The sequence below is a fragment of the Podarcis bocagei genome (genome assembly GCF_964188305.1).
Source record: "Podarcis bocagei genome assembly, chromosome: 4".
In the NCBI taxonomy this organism is placed as follows: Eukaryota; Metazoa; Chordata; class Lepidosauria; order Squamata; family Lacertidae; genus Podarcis; species Podarcis bocagei.
Genome location: NC_138128.1, coordinates 37010174 through 37036087, shown reverse-complemented (window position 1 = coordinate 37036087; position 25914 = coordinate 37010174). Strand labels below are relative to the sequence as shown.

The window sequence follows — 25914 nt, the reverse complement described above, 5'->3', positions numbered from 1 at the left end:
GGCTGAAAACAGAAAACCTCACTTTTGTTTTTGTCCTGTTTTTTTCTTTCTTTTTTAATAGCCAACTGATGCCTTTCTTGGCAGCTTTAATCTGGTGTAAGAAAGCTAACCTCTGTGGGAAGAGCTTGGTGAACATTTTGGACCTCGGGGGGGGGGGTGGAAACCCTTTTGTACTGAAAATATTTGCTACCTGAATGTTTTGCACAACCCTTATATTAATGTACCCAGCCGCAAAACACATTCAGCACCTATTTTGGTGAGTTCACAGTTCCAGGTTCTGGGGACAGAGATGTTAGTAAGTACATAACTAATTTCTAAAAGTGCAAAACTCACAATTATCCTATTATTGAAGCTCTAAGCTGTCAAAGAGATAAGATGGGCATAATTCTGATTTCTCCTTATCTCTCTGCTCATATGCAGAGATACGCCTGATTTTTCTCTCTCCTTGCTTTGATTTAGCTCTCATACTTCATCTAGGTTTCCTCCTGCCTGATTAAAGAGCAGTGCTGGCAGTCTGTCATTGCTGCTCTTTAATGAAGTGGAGGACTGCAGCTGAATGATGCAAGGCACTCTTTTTCCTCCTCTGGCAAACTGGTCGCTCCTCCCCAGTGGACCCGCATAGTTCAGGGAGCAAGAAACCAAGTAGAGCAAGTGAGCCCAGGTCAGCTAAATAACAACGCAAAGCAGCGTGACAGCTGACCTTTCCATTAGCTTAGTTGGTATTCATTTTGCAATTAAATACATTTGGTCATAGTGTAGAGGAAAAATTGTTTTCAATAAGTAGTCAGAAGTAAACCAACATCCCTCTGTGTGCGCTCTGGCTTAGGTCCCAGAGACAGAAATCCTGCAGCTACAAGTTTGAATTTGCACCAGGTCAATGAGGCTGCCAAGCAGATATCAAAACCCAAATGGGTTTTGTCAGCAAAAACAGAAACTGGAAGCCAGGCAAGTGTAATTACTGGGTTTCAGGTCTAAATAAGAAAAAAGATAAATAGATGGAACCAGAATATGAAATGTAGGTTGCCATCCGTAATTCCATACAGTTCTACTTGGAAGAATGCCTCCCCTACTTATTAAGCAAGCATAGGATTGCATCTGGAGTAGGTGAAAGCATCCACACAATCCTTTACGTGTTTACTCAAAATTACATTTTATTCCATGGGGCTTATTCTCAGGTATGTGTGCACAGGACTGCAGTCTAAGATGGTTTAAAAGGGGAGCATAATAGTGTCCAAGGAAATGCAGGATTCAAGTGAAAGGACATGAACCTAGGAAACGGGAATGCAGAACTGGGATAGGACAATGTGAAGCTTCTGATTATCAACAAGGTATATTTTAATATGCAAAGTGTGTTAGCAAGCCATTATTATTCCCATTTTGCAGATAGTGGACACAGGCCAAGAGATAGTGACTAACTAGCTCAGGTCAGTTAGCTGGCCTATGACTTGAGATGGGGTTTGAAACCAAGTACAGCATGGCCAATTCTACCTTATGGACAACACTGAGAATGAGGAATGTGTTTTGCTACTGTCACATCCTGTCACTTACCCTTGAGCAGTGTAGGTCAGCATTCCTAGACAAAAATGAGTATGGAGTCCTGAAGTCTCAGTGTTTGGGGCAGTAAAACAGCATTCTTGGGAGCCAAGCTGTAGCGACATTTTATGACCATTTGGATCTGCTACAAAAATAAAGGTTGAATAAAGGTTGAATAAATTCATGGTACCAGATATTCTACGCCTATCAAGTTGTTTTCCACTAGAAATGAAAGCCCCTCAATTCCAAGTTTATTCTTTGGAAAACAGGGCCTTAAAACTTAAAAGGGAAAAAAGAAAAACAAGCCCACAATGTACGTGCAATAGGAGTTGTCAGTCATAGAATCATAGAATCATAGAATCATAGAGTTGGAAGAGACCACAAGGGCCATCGAGTCCAACCCCCTGCCAAGCAGGAAACACCATCAGAGCACTCCTGACATATGGTTGTCAAGCCTCTGCTTAAAGACCTCCAAAGTAGGAGACTCCACCACACTCCTTGGCAGCAAATTCCACTGTCGAACAGCTCTTACTGTCAGGAAGTTCTTCCTAATGCTTAGGTGGAATCTTCTTTCTTGTAGTTTGGATCCATTGCTCCGTGTCCGCTTCTCTGGAGCAGCAGAAAACAACCTTTCTCCCTCCTCTATATGACATCCTTTTATATATTTGAACATGGCTATCATATCACCCCTTAACCTCCTCTTCTCCAGGCTAAACATGCCCAGCTCCCTTAGCCGTTCCTCATAAGGCATCGTTTCCAGGCCTTTGACCATTTTGGTTGCCCTCCTCTGGACACGTTCCAGTTTGTCAGTGTCCTTCTTGAATTGTGGTGCCCAGAACTGGGCACAGTATTCCAGGTGAGGTCTGACCAGAGCAGAATACAGTGGCACTATTACTTCCCTTGATCTAGATGCTATACTCCTATTGATGCAGCCCAGAATTGCATTGGCTTTTTTAGCTGCCGCGTCACACTGTTGGCTCATGTCAAGTTTGTGTCAGTCAAGGAGTTCAAACCAGCTGATGATTAATCCTCCATAGAAAAGTTTCAGCTTTGGAACTGGTTTGAAGGATTGCCATTCATGGCATCATGGGAAATGATATACATGGCCCAGATGGAAACCAGTTCACTCATGGGAATTAATCTGTGATATTTACCAACAAGAAGGTTCATATAGTTGAAGGATACAGCATTACCATCCCAAAGGAATTCAGCAGTTCTGGCTTGATTCGACACTGCTAAGATCTCTAATGTGGTAAAAGCTCAGGGGATGTGCCTGCATATGGAGGAGGAAGGAACACAAGGCCATGGGGTCATGCAGCTTCCAGGTGGCGATTCATGTGAGCATGTTTTGATCCACTGCACTTGCACAAATTGCTGCTGGGAAGAGAGAGTGCTACCACCTCCTAGTTACTTTAAATGGCTAGAACCAGGGGATTGCGCCCCTTGGGGGGATTTTAGCATGGATGAACCAGTTCAAAAATTGCAGCTTCTGATGAAGCCCATAGCTAGGACAGAGGACAGAGGTGGTCCTTACCATGAGATGAACTGCCCAGGTAGCAAATGTGTGATGGGGCACTATTTGTAGACCCATGGAGCACAATCTACCATGGCTCAACACGCAGAAGCCTTGTTGGAAAATGACCAGGAGGTATGCACGAGAACAGCTCCTGTTAATTAACATGGAACTTATGCAGGAGAACTTCCCAGTGGCTCATGCACCATACTACTTACAGTAGTAGAAGTTGGGGTACAATTTAAATTGTATTCCCCAGGTGTGAAATGTCTCTGGGTAGGCCTGGTCAAAGCACCCTATCAGCAAATTGAACACGTGCTGTTAAGCACCCCCACCCTCTGGAATGACAGTTGTTGTTGTTTAGTCATTTAGTCATGTCCAACTCTTTGTGACCACATGGACCAGAGCACGCCAGGCACTTCTGTCTTCCACTGCCTCCCGCAGTTTGGTCAAACTCATGCTGGTAGCTTCGAGAACACTGTCCAACCATCTCGTCCTCTGTCGTCCCCTTCTCCTTGTGCCCCCCATCTTTCCCAACATCAGGGTCTTTTCCAGGGAGTCTTCTCTTCTCATGAGGTGGCCAAAGTATTGGAGCCTCAGCTTCAGGATCTGTCCTTCCAGAGAGCACTCAGGGCTGATTTCCTTAAGAATGGATAGGTTTGTTCTTCTTGCAGACCATGGGGCTGACAGTCGCTTGTGAAAAAGCAGCTGTCTCAAGGTATTAGTAGATTTCAATTAAATCAGCCTCTATTTAGGAGAAAATGGGGCTATTTAAAATGCCTTCCGCTGCCAACTTTTATCCACTAATAGCATCAGTTATTTTACTAGACGTTCCTCATGCTAATCTTTGCCATCCATAAAATTAAGAGATACCAGGGCTGTGAAGTATTTTATAGTCACCTCACTGAAAACCAATCACTCGAAACAGTACTTGTTGCAGAGGAGGAAATGTTTAAATATGACAAATAATAAAATGCTCTGTTTATAAAGCTCAGACTTTCCGAAGAAACAAATGGATTCCCATTGCCAGAAGTAATACATTATGTGTATTTTCACTGATTATACAAGCTCATTCTTAACAACTGTGCACCGATAGATCTATTGGTTTCTATAGCAATCTATACCAATATGAGTAACTGGGTTTAAGCCAGAGGGTGGATGCAAACATTCCAGTATAAATACCTTCCTTAAAAATATAGCTGGTTCCTATGTATTTACAGGGACTATTTCACTATAAATCCCAAAGCTTGCAAATGTACAGAAGCAAGATAAACAGAAGCAATGAAATTTACATTGGTAGAACTGTATCCATTCTTAATACACTATCACTGAACTCGAGTGTGATAAAATGACAGCTGTTGCCGACAAACGGGAGCATAAAAAAGTCCTTCTGGTTTAGACAGGATCATCAGGCCCAGCATCCAATTTTATATGCTGGTCAACCAGACGTTTCTGCAAATCCACCAGCAAGGGCATGAATGCAACTGATCCCCCTCGTCAAAGTTGTACCAGTGGAACACACACAAACATTGCTGGTGGGAGGAAGGATGAAAAATAGTCCGAGTCAGATTGCTGAAAAATAACTAATTTGTGTTATGTTTTACATTAACACTCCCCCTTTAATCATAGTTTCCTTGAAGAACATCCCACTGATTTCAGTGGTGCTAACTCTCAATTAGGCATGCTTTGGAGTGCAACCTTATTCTTTAAACCTACAGTGGTAGCTCAGGTTACAGACGCTTCAGGTTACAGACTCCGCTAACCCAAAAATAGTAGCTCGGGTTAAGAACTTCGCTTCAGGATGAGAACAGAAATCGTGCGGCGGCAGCGGCGGGGCAGCAGCAGGAGGCCCCATTAGCTAAAGTGGTACCTCAGGTTAAGAACAGTTTCAGGTTAAGAACGGACCTCCAGAACAAATTAAGTTCTTAACCCGAGGTACCGCTGCAATCAGTTTATAATTCAGTTATGATTTGCATGCCTTTCCTTTAAGTAGTAACATGAAAACAGCAATTGGGGGAGGCTGGGGAATGAGATTTTCCCACCTTATTTCTGTAATTGTAAGTCTATTGCAAAATAATATTCAGTGCTGGTTTAAGATCACTGGAGGACTGTTAGTGTGGTCTCAATCTTCTTCATACTGCAAGCAACCGCTTGGCACGGAGAAACACTCAACAAATGCAACAGGAGGAAGTTGCTGTATTATATGTGTGTGGATGCAAGGCTTGTGGAAAGGGGGGTACATTGTTGATAAAAACACCCCCGAGTTACCCATTTGCTATAAATGTTTTATTAGCAATGAGGGCTAGGTAAAGGTAAAGGGACCCCTGACCATTAGGTCTAGTCGCAGACGACTCTGGGGTTGTGGCGCTCATCTCCCTTTACTGGCCGAGGGAGCCAGCATACAGCTTCTGGGTCATGTGGCCAGCATGACTAAGCCGCTTCTGGTGAACCAGAACAGCGCACGGAAACACTGTTTACCTTCCCGCCGGAGCGGTACCTATTTATCTACTTGCACTTTGGTGTGCTTTTGAACTGCTAGGTTGGCAGGAGCAGGGACCGAGCAGCGGGAGCTCACCCTGTCACAGGGATTCGAACCGCTGACCTTCTAATCAGCAAGTCCTAGGCTCTGTGGTTTAGACCATAGCGCAACGAGGGCTAGATTAGTTGAAAAAGAGAACATCTTTCAATTATTATATTTTTAAAAAAGGAATAACCATATTTAGTAGGGGTAAACAAAATTGTATTGATCAGGCTAAATATCACCAGTACTACAAAAACAAAGGACTTGCAATCTTGTGTTTGGGGTATATATGATCTTACAAGCCTTACTCAGCTGGTGGTCATCAGTTTGGGGACTTAACCTTAAGGATTCTTCCTACATGACAGTAAAATACAGCTGGCAGCAGGGCCACTGTCACTGTGAAGAGTAAGTAACAATTGCTGGGGAGGTAGCCAAAAATAAAAGGGCAAAGCTCTGAAACACGGCCCATAATCTATTAGGAGTGGGTCGTTTTCAGATAATACCGGTGTCATTACTTTGTACCCAGGGAGCTGTCATCAGGATAGATATTGAAAGGGCACCTCAGGCAGATTTGAATCCTTGTTCCCAACTTAATGACATCTTGCAGAAGAGAGAGAAGAGAGCAAGGAGTCAGGAAGATAATGGAAGGATGAAGGATTTTTATCTAGAAAAATGAAAGGTTATTTACTCTGGCACTATTATAAGATACTCCTCTTGTATTTGTTCTGGAAATGTCAGATTCCTTTGTTTCACAACAGGCGGGTATCCATTAAGGAATTTTTTTGTGGGGGGAGGTGCTGCTACTCCCCACCTCTGTAAACTACTCTGTTAGCCTGTTGCAATGAAGAACTTTGCAGTATCTTAAGGACTAGCATTTTTTTAATGGTATAAGCTTCCATGGACCAAAGTCAATTTCTTCAGATGCATGAAATAATATAACTTTCAGTAATGTTTGCATTCTAAGCAAGTTCATAACAGGCACGGAAGGCAGGCTGCTTTCTGGATCCAATTGTGGTTGATAGTTTTCTCCATGGGTGAGGGAGTAGGCACTCAACAGATTTGCAAATGATGCAGTATTACACTGTCCTGTGAACATCCCAGAGGATAAGTTCAATTCAAGTTTATCAGAACAAACCAAAGATCCGGACAGATTGCACCAGGGTAAATCTCAACAAGAACAAGGTTAAAGCATTAAACCTAAGGGGAAATAACCCAAATGGGCAGATGAAAGTTGGGGTGGGATGGGGGAGACTCTGAGAATGCAGATACAATTCCCAGCTCTCCCAACAGTTTCTGGAATTCTTTGGCAGAAGCCATGTACTTCAAATGTATGGTGTGGATGTGATCGGAGACAGGCTCAAACTAAAACTTTGGACTCAGTTTAGATTAGATGGCACACTTAGACGAAGGACAATGAGACAGAACAAGCACACACTAGAGAAGGAAAATGAGAAATCTTCACTTGTAGAACCCTTTTTTCATTTTTAGAAAGGATTCAGAATATTGCGGGGCTGGGAAAGAGTTAGCAGAATCTGGAGAATCTCCCATTCTTGCAAGATACGGTCTTACATTGTACAGACTTTTTCAATCAGGCTGCATTAAACTATATTAGTATTTGGGTTTCTTAAGACAGCCAAAAATCCTGGGCATGGTATGCATTTTTCATTACTGTGAGAGCCAGATCAGCCTAGGGCTCCAGGGTCAGTAAATCACTCTGCTCGGTTGAGATGCTTCTCCCTTAAAGGCAAATGAAACTCCCCCTCCCTTTCCTCCTTAGACACAGAAGATATACTGGGACCTAGTTCTACCCTGCTGTAATTCCAGTGACTCTACCCCAGGGATAAATTTCACTGCCTGTGAATGTCACGAGTGTGTCTCTTATGATCCATCAAGTCCGCCGAAGTAGGAGGAATTTCCATTGGGATCAGAGCGGTGTGAGAAGCAATGTGTCGGATGCAGGCTCTCAAATATGTACTTTTTATAACTAACAAAAGGTTCGGATTTTTATGTATTCTTTGCAAACTAGTCTAGTACACGCCATGAGGTTATTATGAGTGAAATTTGCAATACCCTGCTGTCATTCCTCATTCCAGCCAAATTCCCATAGCAATTTACCAAGATCATGCCACATTTGTCCCTAAGCAAATAGCTATCAGCCCCCCCTGCTATAACGGGCTGCTTTTTGTTAAATTGGTCTTCAGCAGCCCAGCTTGCATTTAACGCTGAAGCAGAACTACCAACATTTTTCAATGACATTTACTTCTTCATTCATTTTATTTGGTGCTTGTAATATCACCTCTTTGGGACTCTGCTTAGGCTGAAGCTTTCAGTAATGATTTTCATCTGCTCACTGTATTAAAAACTTAAAGTACAATACTCCCTATTTTGCTGTATGCTGCCTTTTATTATTGATTGTCTTCAGTGGTCTTTACATCCAGCTTTATGACAGGAGATTAAAGGCTGCAGATTTCTCAGCAGTGATAAAGAAGATGGGAATAGTTAGCCTTACCACTCAGTACTTCTGTTTGAATAAAAAAAAAGGTGACTTTCAATGATTTTCTTCATTACATTGATGTCTTAAATGTATTACCCTTTCTCCAAGGACCTCTGGGCATACACTTTTCCAATGCCTTGCATGTTATCCTCATAACCCTTTGAGGTAGCTTAGGTGAGAGAAATGACTGGTCCAAGGTGAGACAGGGAGAAACAGGTCTTCCCATTCTTAGTCCAACACAATAAGGTAAAGGACTCCTGGATGGAAGTCCAGTCAAAGGCGGCTATGGAGTTGCAGTGCTCTCCTCGCTTTCAGGCAGAGGGAGCCGGCGTTTGTCCGCAGACAGCTTTCTGGGTCATGTGGCCAGCATGACTTAGCCGCTTCTGGTGCAACAGGACACCGTGACGGAAACCAGAGCGCACAGAAATGCCGTTTACCTTCCCACCGCAGTGGTACCTATTTATCTACCTGCACTGGCATGCTTTTGAACTGCTAGATTGGCAGGAGCTGGGACAGAGCAATGGGAGCTCACCCCATCGCGGGGACTCAAACCGCCTACCTTCTGATCGGCAAGCCCAAGAGATGCTCAGTGGTTTAGACCACAGCACCACGTGCACTACATCACACACAAACACTCAAAGGAGTGTCTTTGGGAAGTAATTCCTTCCTTTTGGTCCCATCTGATTAAAAGTTTCCCATCCACCATATAATGTAAACACTGTTTTTCTCTGCTTCCACCCTTATAGGACGGCTTGCCTCTTAGGTCCTAATGTAGCCAAGTCATGACAGGAAATCCTGTTGACTTGTTTCAATTATATGCTACTATTGCCACTAATAATATAAAATCATTCAGACTAGTGCAACAAACTAAAGCAACAACAGGCCATTTAAATATACAGTGAAACCAAACTGGTCAAAATTAAAATGTATACAGAAGTAGTTCTTAAGAGCTTGGGAAATCATAAATATTTTTGCTTAACATCAAAATAATAATAATTAGGGTGGCCAAATGCAAAGGATGGGACTCCTGCACCTTTAATTGTTTGCTGCTTGTTTGTTAAAATAAAAGAGGGCTGTCTTCTTTCGCATCTGGCCACCATAGGGAGTAACTGAGTGTCCAGGTCCTTGGGGAGAGCATTCAAAAAGTCAGGAGCCACCACAGAAAGGGCTGGTTGGGGCACTCGGAGAAATGCCAATAAACAACAATTTCAGTGAACTGACAAGATGATACTTAATGGGACTAGTTTAAATGGGGGGCTAAGACTGCAACTCTATGCAGACTTACTTGGGAGTAAGTCACATTTTGTTAGGTATAGAGTTGTACTGCTAGTTACAGCTGTAGCTTGATAGGGGTTTAATTGGCTGCACTTGAAAGGCTTCGTCTGAAAGGAAAAAGGGTGGGCTATATTGGTCAGAAACAAATTACTATCACCTGTGGTTTGAACTCCCAAGCTTTCTTGCAGAGACTGAAGGCTGCAGAAGAATTTGTGCTAGGGATGTCTCCTTGTGGTTCCTTAAAAGATTTGTGCGTTCTCTGTGTTGTGCAAAGTAAGTAAAAATCCATTTGCTTTGTCTTTTTACATCAGACTCAATTCTGTGCTTGTGCTAATATATTTGCCTACCGGGGATGCACAGTTTACACTGGGGTGAGAAAATACTGCTGGTTAAATTAAGGGTCTTTAGTGCTGCCACCCACCCCTCCCTCCATCAACTCTAGTACTGATAGTATCTTTATTTATGGGTGCAAGTTCTTTGAAATGAAATTTTAAAGGAGTTGGGAAGCTAATGAAAATGATTCTAAAGATAGCCAGGTGAGGATGATCACATCTTTGGAAACCAAACTGAGCGGAATAATAACATCAAATTCCAGAATGAACAATTTCATACAAGAATTGATGGCAGGTTCTATTATTCTGCCCTTAGGCTACAGTCATCAGTTAATTTAATTAGAGGAGTACTGTGAAAATACAGTATTACACGCTGTCCTGGAATGAGTTGCCGTGGTTTATATGGTCTTTTTTGTTTGACTTCTGTCTTCTGAAGTTAAAGCTCAAAGCAAATGCTAAATTGTTTATTGTGTTGTACATGGAAGTGTGTGAATGTGATAGAATGCATGCAAAAAATATGCAGGAGTTCTGAGGCTTGGGTGTTTGTCTCAGCTTGAGAATACTGTATCTGAGTGGGAGGTAGGGTTGTACATGCAAACCCGGCCCATACAGCCCTCACCCACTGGGCTTGACGCTCTTTGTGTTGAATGGGGAAGATGTGCAGGGACTATTACTTGCACTTACTTGAACACAAGTAGCACTTAAGGAATCACCTACCATTATAATTATGATTAATTAAATTTACCGCCCCTCATGTGAAGATCACAGGGTGGTATACAATATTAAAACCACAAAATGCATACCATAACAACCAAAAACTGTACCTCCCAGTTTAAAAGGCCATCGACTGTTTAAATAGCCAATGGCCTAGAAGGAGAGGAATGTTTTTGCCTTGCGCCTTCAGATATGTAGTGAAGTACTCCACACTGCAACATTTTGTAGCAGGGGCTCTTGCTTTTTCCCAATCTCTTTGTAGGAACATCTCATGTTTGAGGTTGCCCTCACACTGCAGATACACGCATTAAGGACAAAGTATTGGAGGCATCTTCTCTCTAACTGTAGTGTAGCCAGAGACAAAACTTTTGCTGACCACAGTCATCTTGCTAATTTCCCAATATGTTTCAGAGCATCGGCTATAATTACAGCGTTTGGTACCCCCTCTGTCGCAGGATGAAAGCTCATGAAGAAAGGTGAATAACTTAATCCTAGCAATCCACAAATATACACAGTTTTGTCCTGGAGGTAAAATTTAAATCTCTCCTTGGTTGTTAAGAAAAATTAAGTACCAATCATAAATGAAAAATAAAACCCAACTCTCCAAATTCAGTCCATTTATTGGAATGAAACACAAAAAAACTAGAACGCGCTTTATTCAGCATGTTACTTTCTTATGTGGTCACAAAGGCAGAAAAAAGGAGCAAAATAACAGATATTTCAAAACATCCCCAATATGTTCCTTTAAAAAGAAAAAAGAAAAACCACAGAAAGGGAGTGGGGGAGAAGAAGCTGAACAGAGAGAGGATTGGTTTTGTAAAGAGAAAGAAGAGCCTTGATTCAATGTGTACCTCTCTAGAGAAAACGATACTGCCTTTGGGGGCCACATAATTTTCTTTCTTTCTTTATTTGTTAAAAGCATTTATAGCACACTTGTCTGCTGAAGGTCCCATGGGAAATACACAAACAGCAAAATCAAATCAGCAAAAATAAACTAAAACAATACAAAATGCACAATAAAATCACAAAAGCAGTGGCAAACAGGCAGCCTCCTCTCTCAGTGCAACCTCCCCCATCCTGCAGGACTGTATTGGCTTCAGTTATATTTCACATGGTGTGTTTGCATTCCTTTGTCTTGTGATAGGGTTGTCTTTGTATGAAGCACGATTGCTTGGACACATTCTTTCTAAGTCCACAGGCAGCCCAATGAAGAAAGCTGTGTTTATGCAATAAATGTTAGAAAGGGTTTCTTAATATGTTTAGCCATTTTGAGGATCCACAGATACCGGTAGTGAATAGAGCTTGATTTCTGCAAGCACTGCCATACTTGTGATGGAGAGTTGGCCTAATAGTAAATAACATTGTGCTGTGGCCATAACCTGATTGCAAATAGGCATTGGTCAGCCATGCTGTGGAGATAATGTGCCCTGCAGACAGGTTTATGCTTGTAGTGATAAATCGGGTGTCATTAAAGTTGAGCACAGTGAATTTCTGGTTTCTGAATCCTTTTCCTCTCTCCTAAAGGTATAACTCGTTTCTTCAAGGCTATGTTATACATATATAATAGCTTTAATTAAGACCCTCCTCCCCGCCCAAGCTCTTGTGCCAGTATAATCCTCAAGTCATAATAAGAATGTATATGACACATGAATTATGGAAAAGCATCATTGATTTTTAAAAGTTCAATAAATATAGTTCAGGACCTTGTGATCGCTATTGACGATATGATTGTCCTCAATGATGTCCAAAAATAACCCTATTTTGGAACACTTTTACATAGTTGTGCTTTCCCAACTTTCAAAAAATGCAATACCACTCGCATTTGACCCCATGGAAGCTTTCAAAAATGTATAAAAATATACCTAATACTTGCTGGAGATGTGGAGCAGAAATTGGTACCATGTTTCATATGTGGTGGTTATGTAAAAAAATTAAGATCTTCTGGGATGACATTTATTAACTTAAGAAAATGTTCAGGGTTTCATTTAACCCCCGCCCCCCGAAGCCTTTCTACTTGGAATTACAGGACCAGATATTCCTAAAAATGCAAAATAAGTTTTTTTATACACCACAGTCACAGAGAGGATCTTAATAACGACTAACTGGAAAAGTGATAAAATTCCTTCCAGTTCAGAATGGTTACAAAAACTAGCTGAGTATGTAGAGCTGGCCCAGCTATCTGAAAAAATGAAAGACAAGTCAAAATAAATATTTATTGCAAAATGGGAAGTTTTCAAAACATATCTTAAAAATAACTGTTGCAGTATGAACTCGGTCGCAGCCTTTGAATAACTTCTGTAGTGGTATCAAATAAGAAATAAAGACACAGAAGAGTAATACTTTATTGTAAAATGAGCATATAGATTTATGCAAAAAATTGTAAATATTGAAAGAAATATGGAGAAGATGGGAAGTTGGATATACTTTGAGAAGATTTACTGACAAAACATAAGAATTGACTTTTTTGTTTATTTTGTAATTGAGGTGGTGGGTGATGTAAATGTATGGTTTTTCTTATTGTCAATTTGCACAATAAAGCATAAACTTAAATAAACAAACAAACAAAACACAAACATAGTTGTGCTTTCCCCCAATATACACAGAAATAGGAATAAACCGAGGAATTAAACAACTACTGTTGTGCTGTTGTGCAGTGTGCTGATAGAGATCAATGAATCTATTTTGTTTTTTTCTGTTTCTCATTTTTTGCAACCTTAAGTTCAGTTTGCCCCATTTCTGCACCAATTTGTGATCTACTTTAAAAAAGCGTGAAAATTCATATGCATTTTTGTGTGCATTTATCCTAATATATGCATTTTGGTACATAATTTTGCCTGATATACACCTATTTGCTAGTCTTCCCCACATATATAATGGTATTTTCACTACTCACCTTTTTATATGCACTTACCCCTGCCCTTTCTCCTTACAGTGGTGCCTCGCAAGATGAAAATAATCCGTTCTGCGAGTCTCTTCGTCTAGCGGTTTTTTCGTCTTGTGAAGCAACCCTATTAGCGGCTTAGCGCTATTAGCGGTTTAGCGGATTAGCGGCTATTAAAGGCTTAGCGGCTTAGCGGCTAAAAGGCTATTAGCGGCTTAGCGGCTTCGAAAAAGGGGGGGGAAGCGAAAAAAAATCGGAACACTCGCAAGACGTTTTCGTCTTGCGAAGCAAGCCCATAGGGAAATTCGGCTTGCGAAGCAGCTCAAAAACGGAAAACCCTTTTGTCTAGCGGGTTTCCCGTCTTGTGAGGCATTCGTCTTGCGGGGCACCACTGTATATACTTTTTTTTGTACTCGTGTCTGGTTGAAGAACATCACCACAAAACACAGAGGAGCAAGCTTCAAATAATAGCTGCATTTCAGGTTTCATATTGGTTCGGGATGTGTGGATTTTGTAACAAACAGGACAAATTTCTCCCCCATACCTGATCCTGTCTCCATCAGATTTCATAACTGGACTCAAAAATTTGACATGAGTTGAATAACAATATATAATGGGACCGGTGCTCAAAGGGTGGGGTAGCAGGCAGGAAGTAAGTAATTTGGATAGTTTCACTTCAGTTAGATTCAATTTAGCCCGCAATCCATTCACCAACTATTTGAGTTTGAATTCATACATTTCAAAGTGTGAAAGTCAATTATCCATCGAGTGCCTTCAGTTTACATTAGCATTGTGAAAAGTCTCTTGACCCAGGCTAGAGCTGCTGGTAGATTTGGAAGAGCTAAATCTTCTAAGGCAGGTGCTTGAATAGAGAGCTTCTACTTCCCCCAAAAAGGGACACTGGTGGCGCTGTGGGTTAAACCACAGAGCCTAGGACTTGCTGATCAGAAGGTCGGCAGTTCGAATCCCCATGACGGGGTGAGCTCCTGTTGCTCGTTCCCTGCTCCTGCCAACCTAGCAGTTCAAAAGCACGCCAAAGTGCAAGTAGATAAATAGGTACTGCTCTGGCAGGAAGGTAAATGGCGTTTCTGTGCGCTGCTCTGGTTCGCCAGAAGCGGCTTAGGCATGCTGGCCACATGACCCGGAAACTGTACACCGGCTCCCTCAGCCAATAAAGCGAGATGAGCGCGCAACCCCAGAGTCGGTCACGACTGGACCTAATGGTTGGGGTCCCTTTACCTTTACTTCCTCCAAAGTGATGAGCAGGAATGGTCATCAGAGGCAGATTTAGGGGACCACAACCAGTTCAGTTGCACTGGGTGTGGAGCCGTGGGGGTGCTGTCGAGGATGCTGCAACTGTTATTTAGAATGGAGCGTGAGAGGGTGGAGAATTTTGGCATTGCACAGGGTGCTTCTGAAATTTGAGGCTCCAGAGGCATAGGGCTTCTGTTTGAGAAATACTTTTGTAAGTAGTGTCTGCTTCTTCCAGTTCTGGGCTGCATCAGGTGGCGTCTCACAGTGCTGATCCAAAACTCCCCTATGTAGCATTATGGGATGGTTTTACATCAACTGAAAAGAAGTGTCGCTGCATCTCCCCCCACCTCCCTGCGCCCCACAAATCAACTCCATTCAGTTTTTTCCGTCTACACAGACTGGCTGTGATTGTCTAGCATTTTGAAAAGGACTTTTATTCCAGCCCTTCCTAGAGACCCCAGGGGTTGAAGCTGGGATGTTTTGCATGCATCTGTCCAACCAATAACCCACAGGCTTTTCCAAATCTTGACTCTCCCAGTCTCCCTTAGCCGAACCCCTTAGGAAAAGCACTTTATGAATACAGCAATGGCAGCAAACTCATTGCTTACAAGTTCTTTCATTCATTGCATTATTGTCTGCTTCCTATGACTACAGGACATGGTGGTCCAATATCTGCCTCTTAGTTCATCAACTTGCATACAAAACTAGCTTCTAGTACTTACTGCTTTGAGGTTAGCATGACATGTGGGTAGCAGATGCAATCCCATAGCCATTGATGCAGTTGTAGATTCACTTCCTAATAACAGTTTTGAGAGGTGCTGGTATATTGATGCCCTCATCATCTGTGAACACTGCACCTTGGGAGTCCCAGGGAAATGAACTGGGAAACATTAATGTCCCACAGGCAAAAGCAAAAACAGAAACAGAAACAACCCTGGGGCATTAATACGGGGAAGGAAGCTGTTGCTATCTTTTTCAGTTCATTAGCATGGCAGTTAGTAGATTGGGAGACTTGGCAGGAGCTACCAGCAGGCTTGGGAGGACTGCGTAAGCTATTTTGGTCATTTGTTCATTTTCTGTGCTAGGAGAAAAGAAAGTCTGTTCCAGGCTTTAGTGCTAAATTGGGAAACATGATTATTTGGGAGGAAAGAATTCATCCTAAAAATATGAGGAAATGAGGCAAAATTTCTAAAGGGATAATATCAGTGTTTGGAGAACCTTTTCATGCATTAGAAGCTATTCAATTAAAACCTGAGAACAGTTTTTGTGTGTGTGCGTTCTGAACTTGGACAGCAAAAGTGAGAAAAACTCAGTGAACAATTTCAGTGAAGCCTTAGCAGTGGTGTCTTTGCTCGCATGCCTATTGTATACAGGCACAAAAGACAGAAATGAAAAATACCTGCTTATTCAGATTCTTTCTCACAGACAGACCATTAAAAGTGAAATCGGATCTTGAGGTGAAAACCTTGGTCACTAACACTTGTTCCCCTGCCACTTGTCAATTTCACACCACTCAGGCATGATCCCTGCACCTCTCCTTGTCATCTCTGCTGTGCTTCTTGTCAATTCTGTGCCAAAGAATGGGGAGGAAATTGGCAACCTGTACAAAGAGATCAGAAATGGAATAATTTGACAGAGAGAGAGTGGCAGAAGAACTCTGCAACGTTTGTACTTCTTCACAGCAGTTGGAGGGGGGCCTTCAAGAGAGAGAGAATTTGTGAAAATTAAGACATCAGGAATGCCAAACTGTGAGAGATCAGAAATGTTACTACCATGAAAGAAGAGAAGACTATGAATTGCTTCAGCACAAAGGCAAGGCGATTATGCTAAAGTAGGGAGCAAATGGGAGGTTTCCCAGGGACCAGAAGTATCTCATGAGAGTTCTTTTAGGCGGTCTATGCATCTAATAGCAAGGAAATGGTTGAGACTCATACAGTGGTAAGGAGCCTGCTGGAATAGTCTAAAGGAATGGTTCTCCTCGTCCAGATATCTGTGGTAAGCAGGAACCGAACACAAGAGTACCCTCCATGGTTTCCAGCAAGTGGTTTCCAGAAGCATCACTGCCTCTGCCCATGGAGACAGAGCGTAGATGGAGGGAACCCAGTGGTTCATCTAGTCTAACCCTCAAGAGAGAGTATCAGCACAAAAGGCATTCCAGATAGATTTCTTGTAAATCCTTTGGAAACTTACCAAGAAGGAGCTATCCTAACTTCCCCCTGGAGCTTATTCAATTTACTAGACTGCCATAGGAGTTCCTTATGATAATTCTTATGGGGTCAATAGCTATTAGTGAATCAAACTTAAACCACTGTCAGAGAATCCACTCCTATCTTAGATTTGTATTTTAAGACACCTCTCCTTGCGTGGAAGTGACAGAGATAAAAAAGCAGCAACACTGCAGTTGGTGCTCTTAAGAGTCATTGCTGTTATTTAGGGCCCGTGATTTCCCTTTCTTTCATTGTTCTTCCTCAACCTGCCACAGTTGACTTTATGCAAAGCTTGCTCCACAATCACTTCCCTGGCACAATTTATTTCCCATATTTCAAGCTGTGGGCTTTACCTTGCCAATGAAACCTACGATCTATCTACGGGTGCTTTTGTGGTTCTCCTCCCCCACAGTCAGCGAGCATCTCAATGGAGTCTGCCAAATCGCTCTTGCTACTAAATTATCTAGGATGACTGTGAAGGCTACTCAATAGGCAGTTTGCCCAGTTTGCTGTTGTAGGAGAGGCTTCTTTATATCATTTCTGTTACACAGTAAAATGAGGTACGCCGTCTGGATTTCTGGTTAGCTGATGCCTCACATTAAATTTCTAAAGGATGCTCCAGGCCTCCAGTTGATGGACTTTTGTATGACCATGAAGTCGCTGGTGCTGTGGGACCTCAGGATAACTTCTGGCAGTAGGGCAGTGACACTCTAAAAACCAATGGGATTACTTGTACATGTAGTATGGATGGTGGCAGCATGTTCAACAGAAAAATGGAGCCACAAATATTTACTGGAACGCTTCGGGTCTTTTTAAATGACCAAGTAAGTGGCAACATTTCCAAATGTTGCAATTTCACTTAGACAATATGATTGCTGTCTGTTTTTCTTTCCCCCTCTTTTTTAAAAAATTCTGTAACTTTTATCTCTAGTCAGTGGATAGTAAATACAGTGGTGCCTCGCAAGACGAAATTAATTCGTTCCGCAAGTTTTGTCGTCTTGCGATTTTTCCGTCTTGCGAAGCACGGTTTCCCATAGGAATGCATTGAAAATCAATTAATGTGTTCCTAGGAAAACCGACTTCAGACCAGGTCCGGGGACAGTCTGTCCCCCGACCTCTTCTGAAGGCTGGGGGGGGGGGGACCAAGGGCTTTTCTTCCCACCCCCAGCATTTTAAAAAACCCCGGGACAGCGGGGGACTTCTCCGCTGTCCCGGGCGATCTTAAAATGCTGATGGGCGGGAACGATGCCTCCGCTGTCGCCCGCCAGCATTTTAAAAAGCCCCAGGACAGCGGGGGACTTCTCCGCTGTCCGGGGCGATCTTAAAATGCTGGCGGGCGGGAGCAAAGCCTCCGCTGCTGCCCGCCAGCATTTTAAAAAGCCCCGGGACAGCGGGGGACTTCTCCGCTGTCCGGGGCGATCTTAAAATGCTGGCGGGTGGGAGCAAAGCCTCCGCTGCTGCCCGCCAGCATTTTAAAAAACCCCGGTACAGCGGGGGACTTCTCCGCTGTCCGGGGCGATCTTAAAATGCTGGCGGGCGGAAGCAAAGCCTCCGCTGCTGCCCGCCAGCATTTTAAAAAACCCCGGGACAGCGGGGGACTTCTCCGCTGTCCGGGGCGATCTTAAAATGCTGGCGGGCGGGAGCGATGCCTCCGCTGCCACCCGCCAGCATTTTAAAAAGCCCCGGGACAGCGGGGGACTTCTCCGCTGTCCGGGGCGATCTTAAAATGCTGGCGGGCGGGAGCGAAGCCTCCGCTGCCACCCGCCAGCATTTTAAAAAGCCCCGGGACAGCGGGGGACTTCTCCGCTGTCCCGGGGCGATTTAAAAGCCCCCGGGAAGGCAGGCAGGGGGGACAAAGACTTTTGCCCCCCGCTGGACTTCAGAAGAGGTCCTGGACCTCTTCTGAAGGCGGGCGGGGGGCAAAAGTCTATGCTCCCCCCTGCCTGCCTTCAAAAGCCCTCCGGGACTGCGGAGAAAGGCGCTGCGTTTCTCCGCTCTCCCGGGAAGGCAGGCAGGGGGGAGCAAAGACTTTTGCCCCCGCCGGCCTTCAGAAGAGGTCCTGGACCTCTTCTGAAGGCGGGCAGGGGGTGAAAGTCTTTGCTCCCCCCCCGCCTGCTTTCAAAAGCCGTCTGGGATAGCGGAGAAATGAAGGCTGGCGGCGGGAGGAGGTCTCTCCACCCGCCGCCAGCCTTCGGAGGAGGTCCGAGGACAGTGGGGAAGACGCGCTGCGCTTCCCCGCTGTCCCGGAGATTTCCCTATGGGCTTTTGTCTTGCGAAGGAAGCCCATAGGGAAATTCGTTTTGCGAAGCGCCTCCAAAACGGAAAAACCTTTCGTCTAGCGGGTTTTCCGTCTTGCGAGGCGTTCGTCTTGCGAGGTACCACTGTAAAGTATTGTTACAGATTTTGACAGGGGATGAAAGTCATGTAAACATTCCCACGTTTTACAGCTTTAACAAAGGATGCAAATGACCTATCTGTATGAATGTAGCTAGGGCAGGAAAAGTAGGAACTACAGAAATGTACCTATATGAAAAACAGAAAAGGGGGGAAATATGTGTATGATAGTCAGAGAGAGAGAGAGAGAGAGAGAGTGAGAGTGTTATGGTATGCTTCCTATAACAGGCTTAAAGCCTGACTCAGCCTCTTCAAATTAATGGGCTTCTTTTCAGGGGACTTAAGCCCAGTTCTCAATCATGTGAAAAGCAAACCTATACTTTGAAGTCCTGTGGCCGCATTCACCTCTGACAGAAACACCTGACACTTTGTTGAAGTTCCTGTGAGATTATGGAGGAAGCAAATTGAAGACCAAATGCCATTTAAAGTACGGTTGTACTTTCGCATGAAAATAGCAGTGCTCCCCACCTGACAAAATGATTATCGTTTTGAAAGTCTCATCCCGGGGATTCTTATTTGAGGTTAGGAAGTGCTGCCATGTGAATATGAAGATGAAGAGATTTAAGGGTGCTTCAACATCCTGGCACACGTAATTAGTAGCTTGGGTTTAGGACATTTGTGAAACCTGATAGTTTTGCTGACACTTATACCTGGACATTCCAATGGAGAATATGGTGAGGGAATCAGGTGCAGTGCAAATGAAGCCATATTGCTATTAAAGGTTTCTCTTGGGCGCAATGTGTAACTTGATGTGTGGGGTTTGCACTGCCCTAACCCTGTCCCATCTTCACTGACACAGAGGTAGCACTGTCAAAGCAGTCAGAAGTGGTTTCACGGTGGTGGTGTCATATATCACTCTATATCTTGTCAAACTGTCCATTTCATTTATATCCCTCCTCCTTCTGTATCAGCTAGAGTGACAGCTCCAGCAATTCCTGAATTCTGATAGTTTCGCCGCTGTAGTTCAGGCATTGGTAACCTCCAGATTGGATTACTGCAACCGTATGGTTGGTTTGGAATGCTACTGTGAGATGTTGATGGGTGTGCATTATTGACAGTGCATAGCACCTGGGCTGAAAGAGCTGTGTTGGCTGCCTATATGATGATGGACACATTTTAAGGTTTTGCTATTGATGTGTAAACTGATGGGTCCAGTTTACCTTCAGAGTGCCTTACCATGTATATCCTTACCCAGTCACTCAGTACTTGGGAGAGACGTTCTTAGTAGTGCCACATGTTCTCAAGGTTTAACTTACATCCATTATAAAGAGGGCCTTTGGTGTGGCAGTAGCCAATCCTATCAGTATTTAGGCTCCTTCTTAAAACACGTCTGTTCACCCAGGTTTGCCCTGAGGGTGATCCAGCTACATTGATGTATTCATTTAACCCCGGGGTCTGCAACCTGCGGCTCCGGAGCCGCACGTGGCTCTTTTACACCTTTGCTGCGGCTCCGGGGCGGATAATAGTGAGGGGAGGAGGCGCATTGTCCCCACTGTGGCGGGCGCTGTACTGGCTGTGACGTTGCATGGGGGCGGTGTGTGCGTTAGTCACACACCGTCCCAACGTCACCTTCCCGCCCGCTGTCAGATCAGAGGGCAGCGGCGCGCATGCTTTAAATGTCACAATGGTTTTGCGGCTCCCAGGTTTTTTTTTTTTCCTTCGGAAACGGGTCCAAGTGGCTCTTTTTGTCTTAAAGGTTGCAGACCCCTGATCTAACCTAACTGAGTTGTGAAGCATTTTACACTTGTTTTATTAATTTAATTTTACTGTTCGTTTTATGCTGTTCACTACTGAATTCATGTCTTCCAAGTGCCCTGGAAAAGATGGGACATCCCTTTTTTTCTTGTGAGATCTCGGTGGCCATCTTGTGTGCTCTTGTGCTGTGCTCTTGCCCCCCCCCCAAAAGCTCATTTTTTTTCAGGGCAGAGCAAGGTGCAGGTCATGTGACTTGCCTGGGAGCATGACCCAGAAGATGTGTGTCCTGGTTTTGTATGGGAAGGTATGCCGTTGTGATTTTTCCCCTTAATGCTGGTGGCCTAGTGGCTTTTTTTGGCAAATAAATGAGTGATGGAACTCAAGGCAGTGTGTGCAGGGTTCCCGGGTTCCCAGGCAGTCTCTTGCCTACCTTGCACATGGCTGCTGCATCAGGGCGTTGGCCCCTGACCCATCAGGCCTACAGGTGTCAGAACATTCCATTGTGTTGCCCTTCATTCAGTTGATTAATTGCCATTGTTCACTCATCGGGCAGAACTTTAGCTCATGGCAGTGCAAACCTTCATGATGGAAATATTAGTTCCTCAGTATTAGCATAATGCTGTGAACAGTAACACAGAACGAGTCTGGGCTCTTATTAAAGTACACAGACATCAAAACATGTCTTGCCAGCAGGGTTCGTTGATGAAAAAGGATGGCACTGTGGATTTTGGCCATATCAGTCTGCTCCAACTGTTTTATGTTCAACATAATGAGGGATGACACCCTAGGAAATATATATGCCTACTCTAGGTGGGAAGAAGGCATGAGATGGCTAATATTTGAAATGCTGGATGCAGTGATTGCTTATTGGGGATTAGTAGGAAAACATATGAAATAAATATTTCCAAAAGTTTTCAGTGGGGTGTGGCACTGGACTCAATACAAAGAAATGGCCCGTGCTGCTGGACACTCTCACACTCTTTCTCGCTCGTTCTCCTGATCCATGGAGCCGCCTTCTCTCATAATTTGAGATAAACGATAGAAACCTTGAGACATGACAATTATTCTGAATTGGTGGCTGACCCTTTTAGACATAGCAAAATCAGGTCCATATCAGGCTCAAATGGCACATGTGCTGCCCCATAAATACCTGAAGCTACTTTTGAGAGGTTCTTTGGTTGTTTCTGTGAGCACATCATATTGACAGCTATAAGCTATGATGATTAAACAGAACCTAACATGCTACTGGTCATGAGGTACTTGAGATGAGGTGTTTGTGTGTTTGTGCATTCACACACGCTGCTTTCATTTCCTGCTTCTGGGCTTCTTGGATGCATCTGGTATGCTAATGTGAAAAACAGCATAACAAACTAAATGGTGTGCTTCTGAAAGGCTCATGTTCTTAGGATAAGAAATGAGCATGGTCAATAGGGCTGTTGCAAGACATTTTGCTTCTTGAGGAGGAGCAGCAATCGCCAGAGAAGTCAAGGTGCCTAGTTGGGGATCGATGGGAAATTCAAATCTGAAATAGCCATCCCTCAAAATTCATACTTTTGCAATGCACTTCTCCAGCCAAGTACAGTGGTACCTCGGGTTACATACCCTTCAGGTTACAGACTCCGCTAACCCAGAAATATTACCTCGGGTTAAGAACTTTGCTTCAGGATGAGAACAAAAATCGTGCTCCGGCGGCGCGGCAGCAGAGGGAGGCCCCATTAGCTGAAGTGGTGCTTCCGGTTAAGAACAGTTTCAGGTTAAGAACGGACCTCCGGAACGAATTAAGTACTTAACCCGAGGTACCACTGTAGTGTGTACAGGGGAAAATGCATATAAATACGTATATTAGTGAGAATAACATGCAAACAACAACATACAAAAAAGCATTCTATTGTGGAAAATTGCTTGCAAGAAATGTGTTACGAGAAAGCAGCACAAAAATGCTGAGTCGTTTTTCTTAAGGATTTTTTAAAATGTGCAAATTGCTGCAGAAATGTGGAGAATTAAAAATGGAAAAATAAGAAATTGAGAAAAACAAAGACCAACCAATTTGCCCATCCCACTGCATAGTATCTAACTTATGGCCAAGTTATTTTGGCACCTGAGGCAGAAAATCCCACAAATGCTTCTTCCCATTTCTGAAATAATAATGATAGCTTAAATAATCAGCAATTTGCTGCACTTTCATGACACTCCACTACCTCACTATGCCTAATACCAGGGCTGGCCCTGGGGTTCAGATTGATCCTACTGCAGTTCCAGCAGGGCAAAAAATGTGACACACAATTGTTATCTGTTGTTGAACAGTATGGTCAAGTCTTCTTTTTGTGATGACTCCACAGCTGTTCTGAATTGGCATTCTTCTCTGAAATGCAACAACCTAACATGCAAGCATCCATATTAAAGCTGTTTCTTTAGTACACGGAAACATTCCACACTTAAGAGGATTTTGTAGAAGCATGTTTTGAGGCATCGTTATTTGCCCTGGTTTCAAAGCAACCCATGCGTGTCCAAAATGATAAATGATTCAGGTATGCCAAATATGATCTGTGGCATTTGTTTTCAGGGTTTTCCCTCCACCACCCTCTCATATTACTGCAGAAGATATTACGGCAACTATTCTGTCTGCCTCATATAAAAACCTAGTATTATATTGAAAACACACTTTGCCCATGACACAAAAACAGCATGGCAGCTCCTCATTCCTGTGCACGAGACTTCCTCTTATGACCCTTGAACACTGTGGGACATCAGCACACAAATATTTTCAGTGATGACTGCCATATCCAAGTACATTGTTTAGTTACCCATCCTAGTGATGGGTAAACTCTTTTTGCGCAATTTGGAATTGGTCTTCTTGGGAATATTTGGGAATATATCACGATGTCCTCCCATGGGCATTCCAGGAAAGCTACCTGGTGCCAGAGTCTATAAAGGTCTGTTTCTATTCTTTTCAACATGGCAGCAAGCAGAACATTACAGCAGAGCTTAAAAGTAGTTATTCTATTTCCAAAATAATCTCTCTCATTTTCTTGTTTTGTATGTTCATTGACTGTCTCTTTAGCAGGTGAAAGCTGTATAAGGAAATCAACATTTCTGAATGGCATGACTTTTGTTAATCAGTGTTTACAAGCCGCAGGCCTTCAAGAAGTTCTTGCAGGTTTCCAAATATAATCAGGAAATAGGATTATACAACCCTTCCCTTTTAATTTTTTTCCTAATCTCAAATTCTCATTAAAGAGTTAAGTGAGCTGTTTCTTTCTCCCTGTCTTTCACGGAGTATTGCTTGTGGTGTCTTCCTTTGTTCCAGTTCACAAATGTGTCAACTGTGTATACATCTGAACATACATACTGGTGATTATTTTAGGGCCCAATCTACTTGTAGTCATGTGCAACATGTTGTGTTTGATACATATAGAGATGGGCAAGCACCTCCATTTGTATCAAAATGAACACTGAACTGGTTTAATGGAGCTTAAATGAACACCACAATACAGTGGTGCCCCGCAAGACGAATTCCTCGCAAGACGAAAAACTCGCTAGACGAAAGGGTTTTTCGGTTTTGCGTTGCTTCGCTAGACGAATTTCCCTATGGGCTTGCTTCGCAAGATGAAAACGTCTTGCGCTTTTTTTTTTAAAGCCACTTGAAGAGGTGCAGTTGCGACGGACCGTGCTTCGCAAGACGAAAAACATCGCAAGACGAAAAGACTCGCGGAACGAATTCTTTTCGTCTTGCGAGGCACCACTGTATGGTGGTCAATTTCATTATCTACATTAGCTGTGCACAAAGAATATCCAAGCTTGACCAAGACAACTCTATTGAATTTGGGCAGCTGATAACCAAAGTTCATCATTCCAGATACTCTTGCAACATACCTGAATGATTAATTCCTTCTCTACTCAAATACTTGAGGTAAAGACTTGCAACAACAAAGTAAATTGAGGTTTTAACATTGGATTCTTGATGTTTGCTCATGAAAACAGTACTTAGAGATTATTCTTCAACACAATTACTGTTTGTTGCTTTCTAATGGCACTGCTCTAACATTAGTGGCCCCAGCTAACGATACAGCAAGGAGGAAAACTGCAAGGTCATATGGGTGTGCTTAACAGCAGGGTGTGTGGGCTGTGGGGGTGTGTGGGAGTTGAATTGGGGGGGACAGTTTGCCCAGTCCTTTGCCACCCAGTGTGAGGCTGCATAATTTGCTCCATGAAGAGCCAACGCCTTCCATGAATGTAAGCAGCTCCTGCTATGAATTGCCTGTGCCAGGAGCATTGAATCACAGACACCTAATGACCAGGAGTGGGCGAGAGAAACATCCCAGAATTAATATGCAGGCAAACTTCTGCTGTATTTATGAATAGCTTTGCACAAGCAGAAGAGAAGGAACCACTATGCCAAACATCCGAAGCAAGTAGAAACACTGTTTAAAATCTGATATAAAGAATACCTTAGCTAATAATAATAATAATAATAATAATAATAATAATAATAATAATATTTTATTTATACCCCACCCTTCCTGGTTCAAAAAACTGGGCTCAGGGCGGCTAACAACAAATTTAAAACACTTAATTGATGCAACAAAAAACAGCATAAAATACAGTATAAAACGTGAATAACAATAAATTCAGAATTCAAAATCAATTTAGGGGGAAATCCATCCAATAAATATTAGATGATCACCAGGGCTAGCTGGCTAAATTAGTCTTATTTGGACCAGCGAGGAGACCAGGGGAGAATTAGCTGTGGGATCCCAGAGTGGGTAATCTTCATAAAAAGGGGAGGGGAGGGGAAGGGAAGGGAAGGAAGGGGAATAAAAGATCAGGCTATGTTCAAATTGAAAGCCAGACGGAATAGCTCTGTCTTACAGGCCTTGCAGAAGGAAGTTAAATCCTGCAGGGCCCTGGTCTCATGGGACAGAGCATTCCACCAGGTCGGAGCCATCACTGAGAAGGCCCTGGCCCTGGTGGAGGATAATCTGATGTACCCAAATGTTTCTGTAACATTGCGTTGCATTGCTCTGTGTGTGTGTGTGTGTGTGTGTGTGTGTGTGTGTGTGTGTATGAGAATGTCAGTTAGAAGGGACGATCATTGTATACA

The 25914-nt window shown here is 43.3% G+C and overlaps 1 protein-coding gene across 2 annotated transcripts in view; it reads left to right on the top strand.

The window, feature by feature from the left end:
• The window catches only part of LOC308586287 (uncharacterized protein), a 181184-nt gene that overhangs the window by 17578 nt on the left and 137692 nt on the right, over nt 1–25914 (top strand). The window contains exon 2 of one of the 2 annotated variants that reach the window (XM_081192786.1): nt 9525–9609. The exons of the other annotated variant lie outside the window; for it this stretch is intronic. Within the exon in view, the coding sequence (XP_081048912.1) occupies nt 9525–9609 (85 nt within the window). The remainder of the gene's footprint in view (nt 1–9524; nt 9610–25914) is intronic. 2 annotated transcript variants of the gene reach the window in all.